General features: G+C 34.5%; 2 protein-coding genes across 2 annotated transcripts; both read right to left on the reverse strand.

The window, feature by feature from the left end:
• Positions 1–748: 748 nt before the first annotated feature.
• On the reverse strand, positions 749–3860 carry LOC118059754 (THO complex subunit 4B). Its single transcript, XM_035072711.2, has 4 exons — positions 3472–3860; positions 2685–2753; positions 2411–2601; positions 749–1211 (listed from the first exon to the last, which is right to left on the reverse strand). Exons 1-4 carry the CDS (start codon positions 3775–3777, stop codon positions 1025–1027), a joined length of 753 nt encoding a protein of 250 aa, XP_034928602.1. The 5' UTR covers positions 3778–3860; the 3' UTR covers positions 749–1024.
• Positions 3861–4930: 1070 nt separating this feature from the next.
• LOC118059772 (phenolic glucoside malonyltransferase 1) lies at positions 4931–6367 on the reverse strand. The gene has a single exon (XM_035072747.1). The coding sequence runs from the start codon at positions 6365–6367 to the stop codon at positions 4931–4933; it is 1437 nt and encodes a 478-aa protein (XP_034928638.1).
• Positions 6368–9247: the final 2880 nt, after the last annotated feature.

Consider the following 9247-nt stretch of genomic DNA (forward strand, 5'->3'; position numbering starts at 1 on the left):
AAAATACAACAAGATATTTGGTAACATAATAAATTGCATTTTATACTAAGAAGCCCATTAAAAAATTAAATCTGAAATACAGTTTTTATAAAGCAGTTTTTTACATATATATTTTAGCAGATTTTATAAAACACTATTTGTTTTTATATTTCAAAAGTATTTTTAAAAAAAAATAAATTTTTTTTATTTTTTTCTTTACTTCAAATTAATATTTTTTTGTGTTTTCAGATCAATTCGATGTGCTAATTCAAAAATAAGTTTTTTTAAAAAAATTATTTTAATGTTTTTTCAAATAAAAAACATTTTAAAAAATAAACGCAACCATATTTCCAAACACAACTGTACTAAATATTTTATACATGTTTTTTATTACACCACAACCACAATTTTTAACAAACATATATCTAAATCCAACTAATCACACCTAACCATATTTTTTTAAAACTTAATTTTTTTAAATTACAATAGTTACCTCCAAAACAAACACACTTAAGGCATGCAATAACACAAGTTGATATCTATTATAGGGAAGTACTCCAACCAAGCTAAATATATGATTAAAGTGGAGTATGAGGTCTCTAGACCCTCCACCATTTACGAGTGAAATAAGAAAAAGGCTCTGGACACAAGATGATGATATTTTCACAGTACCAAAACATTATAGCTAAATGAACCCAGAATAAATGAGCCGCACCATTCACATAAAGCTAAAGAAGAACCATAAATATGGCAATGTAAGTCGCTCGTCTTTCACAAAACCTTTCTTACTATAAATATTGACGGTCAGGAGAATGGGTGCTGTAGTTTCAAGTTTTTTATCCTGCAGCATAAATGATAGAACACTAGCTGCCAAAATCAAGAAAAGAAATAGCACTACACTGCATATTTTCCGAACATAATGGTGGTGTTAAATCCAACTATTAACCAAAGGTCCCCTGGTTATACCATATGACTGGTAGCACCTACAAACATAGTGTAATGAAAGACAAATATGCAGGCGAATATCCTTGACTAGTCAGTGAGATCACTTTAATTTCATGGCTTCAAAGTGGTATTTGTCCAAGTCAGAATCAAGTGCTTCTGCAGTTAGCTTCTCGACACGGCGTCTCACCTGCCCCTGGCCCCTGGCAAATTCTTGAACACTGCCACCGCCCCTGCCGCCAGCACCACCACCATGGCCCCTTCCCCTTGCACCAATTCTTTCGTGAACACTGTCCAGTGAAAAACAAAAATTAGCTCGCTGAGATGAGAAGTATTGTACCACTAGCAATAATAATAGATGTAAAACAAAAGATTAAAAACAGTAAACTCTCCTTCACAATTCAAAGATCACATACATCAATATACCAATGAAAAGCACCAAGATGCAAGTTTCCCTGAAAACTAAGGCCACCCCCACACAGAAAAGTGGTAGATAAATAAAATGGAATCTTCCCAAACCCTGTAATTTTCATTTATTCCCTTTTTTTTCTACCCTTTCCAATAAGTGAGTATGAGATGTTATGTTGCATTATTCCTACTCACGTGATGGATTATGTCTCTGTTTTGCATCAAATGCATGCATGCAAATATTGCTAATGCAATTACATATGCAACTGGTTAGCACTTCTAAACTTTTCTTTTTTCTTCCCTAGTTGAAGAAAGCAAATTTAATGAGTTAATCAAAATTTCCTAAAGTTTCTTCATGAAGCAGCAACTTGAAAACCTCATACATGCAACAGCAGGGAACTCTAGTGATCGAAAAAATAGACAGGGTACATGTTTAGGTAGCACTTGAGTCAATTAGGCCTGTCTACACAGAGTATCCACTTTGAGGTTATTCAATGATAGCGAATCACAAGTTTTAAAGCATGCTTAAATATATCATACCATCATCCAGGAAAAGGCCATAAACTGGATGACAGAGCTCATAATAGATAGGATTTCCTATTTATAGCGCAGGCCTTCAAGATAGAGATGCACCACTGCATCTGGAAAAGGGCTTTTCCAGAAGGGAGTCAATAAATCAACAGAAAAAATCCCTTCCTGGCTAGCGGGACTCTACGCCTGGGTCTTATTCCATCTCAAACTCGGATTAGGAAGCCTATTTGTAAGAATTTTAATTTATTCATTTTTTTCATCTTTTTTTTTTTTTATGTGGTGAACTTAGCATCATACAGACACACATACACCAAGGTCAGACTCAATGTCTCTGCGTATCTGATCAACAATTTATTTTCGATTGCCTTTTCCACCTCGATAGAAAAGATCCAGTGTGTGCATGAAAGCATTGGGTCGAAGTTTGATATCCTAACCTTAAGAATTTTCCATAGTTTCTCCATATGCATGTTGTTTCTTAATTTATCATGCTTTATATTGTTTGTTAATAAATATGTAAAAACAACTGGAACAAACACCAGTAAAGTTTTACCTTCTAACAGCACCATTTGGGTTTGCCACATTGGTAATTGCAGTTACAGGCACGGAAACAGGGACAGGGGTTATCACATTAATTCCTACAAGTTCAATTTTCAGTGGCTTCCCATCAAGCTGAACATTATTATATCTCCTGACAGCTGCTAGAGCATCTGTTTGGCGTGCAAATACAACTTCAGCTGTTCCCTAAAAGAAACAACTTTTTTCAGCCGCAGGGAGACGCATTAAAACTTCTTGAAAAAGAATCAAACATCAGTTTAAATATATACCTTTGATCTCCCACTCATATCATAATGAAGTGAGTACCTCAACAATTCACCAACCTCAGAGAAAAGCACCTGTATAGGGACTACATTATGTTAAATGATGTATCTACAGTCCTTAAACTCTTGCATCTTGATGATTTAAACAGACTCACCATAATGTACAGCACATGACAATTATAGTGCCTACTGCCCTATTTTGGAAACAACTTCAGTAATGATCATGACAAGACTCTTCAAGTCCTCTCAAAAGCTACTATCAAGCAGTGCGATGCTAAAGAGCAATCTACACTGCATTAATAAGCTCCTCCAAAAAAACAAATGCTCACAGTGGATACTCTACCATCACAGCTTGCACTACCGCACACATACACTCCCTGACTCCCTAGCCCCGAACCCTAACATCATCATTATTCACTACCGTTGTTGCGAACCCCCGAACATAACTACAGAACCCACTGCCATTCACATTCGGCACAAGGACCTTGTCTTTATTAGGTCAAGATTATGAATATGTATAAAAAAACTCATAAACAACAGTATAACCAAAATTACTTGGATTTTCTAAAATGAGCCCTAAGGACACATATTAAGGGATTGAAATTTTAAAAAGAAATTTTAAAAAATTCTTACACCCCTAGAAAAACCCTAATTTCTTATATAATTCAAAAAAAAAATAGTAAAACGCATCAAAACATCAAAATTATAATATCCCAAAAAAATAAACATAATTAACACCACTTAAAAAAAGCTTCAATTAAAAACTTAAGCAGCATAGTGCTAACTTAAGTACCTTGATATCCTCATTAGAAACACCATAATCCAAGTTTGATATATATAACTTAGCCTCTCCATTAGACCCTTCACTTGCTGCTAACATTATTGGCTCCTGCTGCACTTGCATTACCTGCACTGGTCTTACTGAGTAGGGCTTGGGTCGAGTCAGGTCACGACGGAAGACCAAACGATCGGGGCCGGGACCCAAAACCGAACTGGAGCCTGCCCCTCTGCCACTGCCTCTGAAATTACTGTCACGCCCTCCATTTTCTTTGCCCTTGCGGATGAGGTCGTCAAGTGACATATCCAGTAAGCTGGACATTTTCGGATATTTATCCGCTTTCTTCTTGTTATGGAGTTCAGGGTTTTGTAGATTGAAACAGAGTGAAAGAGGAGAGCGGGGTTTCAAGTGGATATATATGCATCGGGTTTTTGGAGGGCCCGAAATGCCTCGTTAAACGTGCCTAGCTGAGTGCCACGTGTATTTTATTTGAGATGCACTTGGGTCCCACTTTGACCGGATAGGGCTAGTGAATTTGGTCCTACATCATACTGGAACCCCTGGTGACCAGTGGACTCGTTTTTTGCGGCCTGGGAAAATTGGATTTGGTCACCTTATCAAAGTGTTTGTTTGTATGTTTTTTGTTTTTTTTTCTATTTTGTTTATTTTAAATTGTTAATTACATTGGATTATAGTTTTGGAAAAATAGAGTAAAAGAATTGCATTTATGGTGAGTTGGAGAAACTTAGAAAAGCAAGATGCTTAAGAGATTTTGCAAGTTATTTATTGGGAAGAAAATTTAATCTGGTGTTTTAATTCACGACGCTTCAAATAAGTGCATTCATCTCATTCCATATTTGTGTGAGTATAGCCCACCCATTGTGTTTAATTGATTAATAAGCTAAAAATTACACACACAAAAATGGTAAAATTATCTGATATCACAAGGCAAAGCAAATTGCACAAAGACATCAAGAAAATGGATCTCACACCGTATATTTATATGTATTTATGTATATGGATACATACAAAAAGGGCTCAAGACCCCGATTATCAAGCATGAAGCAAAAGAGCAAGCAAGGAGACAGTGTGCACGATGAATCACTTCATCGTATCAAGGAGGCGAATTGCAGAGACAAAGAACAACAACCATCATGGATTCGATTCCATGGATGAATGGCAGTGGGAAGACAAGAAAACCACATGTTATAATATCCAAGAACAAAGAGAGCTAACCTCTGCTCCGATACCGTGAGAGCACAAATTAAACACCCTTATGCACGTACAGTAGTATATAAAAAGAGTTTAAAGGCCTCGAAGAATATGTAGACACATAACAAGGCAGTAGTAGACCGATGAACAGTACATTTATTTGAACAGTTGAAAATGATTATGCAGAGAAACGATATGGGGCATCTCCATCGCTGCGTTATTCCAGGTTGATCTCTTGAGCATCAGAGAAACAAATGCAGCTTTAGTGATCTTTTAGGCCATTAACAAACAGAGAAGCAAAAGTCTCCATTTCATGCCTCTTTAAAGCCAGACCAATCTCAACACCTCCTGTTATTCCATCTCTGCTCTCTAACAGAGAAATAGAGCTTGTCCTGTCTATGGATGCAATATCCACCTTCTTGGGCTCTCCCCAACCGAAATCTGACCTGTAAAAATCAAAACGGGTTGATCCAGCAACCCCAAGGCAATGTGTTCCTGGTTCTAAAGAAGCCAGGTCAACTAGCCTCTCCTTAGCTCCTTCAAAAAGTCCCCTGATCTCCAGTCCTTTTATAATTTCACTAAACATCTCTGCTATCATGGCAACCCCATTTTCTTCCATAAAAATTCTTGCTTCAGCGGCAACGTGTTGGCCAGCAATACAGTTACCAAAATAATTGTTTGGAATTGGAGGGTCTAGTGATCGGCTCCTCAAATCCACAGTGAATAAGAAGTAAACTTTTTTACAACCATCCCCTATTGCTTTCATCATGGAAGCTAAAGTGTAAGCACATGTGAGCACAAAGGTCGACAAATGCATTTGTTTCGAATGGTTTTGCTCTTCTTTGAGGATGCTATCGAACTGGGACTGCACTTTTTTCCTTAAGAACTTTATGTCTTCACGAGACAGCCCAAAGGTGGCTCGAACTAAGTCGGATGGCCCAGACTCTCCCATTTTTGGCAACACCTTCAAACTTCTACGATCGGACTTCAGAACCAACTCGTTCACTACTGACCAGTAATTCAAGTGTGCCGTCTCAATCCCAGCTACATCTTTGATAACTGACCTATCAAAAGAAGGGATTAACTCATCAGGCAACAAGGGTGGTTGATCACTTTTTTCAAGTTCTTGGTGTTTGCATATATAAACCCATGCCTTAATGAACATGGCCGTAGTTTTCCCATCAAGAACTGCATGGTGGGTAACGAAGCTTATGCTAAACCCTTTATTAGGAAACAATGTTATTTGCAGAGCAAGAACTGAAGCCTTGGTGTCAGATATACACAGCTCGGGTATGTAAGGACGTGACTCAATAGCTTCACGAATTTCATTGCTCGAGAGACGACCGAATTCTGCACTGGACTCGGCAATGGTTAGTGAAACTGCATCATTTGGAGTGTATAAGATTATGGGTTTAGGAGAATCTTGAGGCCATATGAGATTGCCAGCTAGTGGAAGAAAATTGACTAGCGCATGAGAGAGTGATTTTTTGAGTTTTGGAAGGATAATTGATTTGAAAACAGTAGGACTTGACTCGGTGAGTTCATAAAAGAAAATGCTCTCGGCTGGGGGAAATTTGAGCCAAATGATATCTATGAAAGTGAGGGGGAGAGTGAACTCAGTGTTTGAAGGATTAGTTGAGCCGCAGGCAGGGGCAACTTGGCAGAGCTCCAGAATTTTCACAGAATTGGGTGGTGCCATGGATGAGAAGCTAGAAGTCGTAAATTTTTTTTATTTGAGCTTTTCCGGGTGCTTCTTTCTTTTGTTCAAGACCTCTTTATATAGTTGAATTAAAGGTGTATGTGTGGATTTTTCAAAAAGTAGGCAGGTCAATATAATTAGCACCAACTAATTTGTCCGTTAAGCCCCGGATTTTTTTTAAATAAAACAAAGAAATTACCGTTTCTTTTCTAGCAAACCACTCACTTCAACAATATTTTGTTTTTTAAAATAAAGATCTTATTTTTAATATTGAATTTATTTAAAAAATCTAGTAATATTTGAATATTTTTTTACATTAAAAAAATATTATCCGATGGAGACCAATTATCTAGTTTGTGTCTAAAAAAACTTTAATACACACGTATACAAACATGTGTAGATGTTTTTTTAATAAAAAAGAAAGTTATACATGGCTGGTAAAAAACGGTGGACCAAGCAAAAATGAAGTTGCTTTGATATATAGCTCACCACAAGCTTGTATTGAAAGTTAATTGGTCAGCAATCTTATTCCCAAACCCTTAAGGTTGGTTGTGCCATTAGAGTGACAGCAGTCTGGGCAGCTACTCGTTGAATGTCGAGGTGTCAAGCGATGGACTTTTTTAAAATTATTATTATTATTATCCACTGGCGCAATATTTAGTAGATTTATAGATTTAATTTAATCAGGCAAATTAAGACTTGCTACCGTGATGTGATAGCAAGGATATTAACCCCTGCTTGGTTGATTACTTGAGATTTTTTTTAAAAAAAATAAATTAAATTTTGAGTAGATAATTAATTGACCAACCAGATCAATTTATTTAAATTAAATCAATTTCAAAATAATTTTTAAAAACTCTATCGGTAATTGGGTTCCCAATCGAGACTGTCAGGCCATGTATATATAATAACTGTGTAACAATAACTGTTAACACATTGGAGAATTTAGGTAACTGTTTTGTTGTTGATGGGCCTCGATTTGACCCCTTTTGGACTCTTGCAACGAGGAAAAAAAATAAAATATAAACTTGCAGAAACGAATGAAATAACGTAATTATAAAATTAAATACTTCCTGATTCTATTAGTTTTTTAGTCCAGTATTTATTTGGGAGTATAATTATAGTTATTTTTTAAAATATGTTTTATATAAAAATATATTAAAATAATATTTTTTTTATTTTTAAAATCAACATATCAAAATAATCTAAAAACATTAAAAAATATTAATTTAAATAAAAAAATAAAAAATTTTAATTTTTTTCAAAAATATTTTTGAAACACAAAAACAAACAAGACTCCGTAACTATATACCAAAACTACTGTAGATTACAGTCCCTTCAAATCCTTATATAATTTCTTGTATTGTCGCATTAATCAGTGATGTGTAAATTAAAAACATCTACGTAATTACATAAAAAAAAGCATCATATTTTAATTAATAAAGTACTTGATTAGGAAACAATAAGGGTGTAACTGATACAGAATCAAAATATTATCGCAAAACTAAACATTAGGGTTGAATAAGTATCCATGCTTAAAACCACTAAATCCTTTAAAATTTTAATATTTTTTGGTTGGCACATGTGTATATTACCCATTTAATTTTAGATTTTTTAACTAAATCGCACCTTTTTAGAACAAATGATAAGAGTAGGAGTTAGAGTGTGTTTTGTATTGCGGTAGCTGTTGTGGTTGTGGTTTGAAAAAAATTGTTTTATAAAAAGTACTTTTAGTTGAGGTTGGTTTGAAAAAATAGATATTTGGTTAAAACTGTGGTTGAAATTAAGATTGAATAAAAAGTAGTTTAATATATTTGGTTAAGAGTGCTTTTGAAATTGAGGTTATAAAATAATTTTAAAAATATATATTAATACTGATGGTTTTTAATTTAAATGCTATGGATTTAACTATTGCTATTACTTCATAAAATAAATAATACTTTATATAAAATTAGATAAAATATTATCAGGAATAAAATTGATTTGATATTATAGTGCAAGTGAATTGGACTGTTCACGCGAACAGTGTAAATAGTGCAATTCATTTGCACTATTCGCGTGAACAGTGCAAATAAATTGCACTGTTGGTGTGCACAATGCAAGTGAATTGCATTGTGCACGTAAATTAAATTTCAAAAAGCAGCCAGGAGCTGCTTCTCAAAATTCACATGCAGAACATGAATTTGCATGAGCCCCACCGACATTTAGTTGCGTTTTTTATATAACCAAACGGATTGTTTGTTGTGGTTGCTTCAAACGCAGAAGCAACCACGCAAACAAACGGGCTTTTAATGCTGTAATGCTTGTGGGTAGCCCAAATTCACGGTATAGACTCGATAAGATCATCTTCTGCTCAAAAATCTTTTAAAATATTTTTTATTTAAAAATATATTAAAATTATTTTTTATTTTTTAAAAATTATTTTTAATATCAACACATCAAAATAATTTAAAAATAAAAAAATATATTTTTATTTGAAATAAAAAATATATTTTTTATTTTAAATATTTTTAAAATATAAAAACAAATAGAATTCAAGACTATAAACACCTGTATATGCTTGTGCGCACACGCAGATCTACATGTGTTTGTTCATGCATTTCTGCACTATTGCTTTAATTTTGGCCATAGTTAAGCAACTACCCTTTTAAATTGCATTTACATCGTTGTCGAGCAATTAATCTTTTAATTTAAAGAGGACAAGTTGTGATGGTTTGGTGGATTTCATATTAAAAAAAATCATTTTTTTAAGCTTTATGACCGAAGGAATCAGTAGAAAAAATTTCAGCGAAGAGCCCTACAAAAGTCAAAACAGATGGAAAAAGGAGTTAGCAAAATGCCACACCTAACTTTTTTGGCCTCATTATATACTAGGTTGAA

Source organism: Populus alba, chromosome 10, assembly GCF_005239225.2.
Source record: "Populus alba chromosome 10, ASM523922v2, whole genome shotgun sequence".
In the NCBI taxonomy this organism is placed as follows: Eukaryota; Viridiplantae; Streptophyta; class Magnoliopsida; order Malpighiales; family Salicaceae; genus Populus; species Populus alba.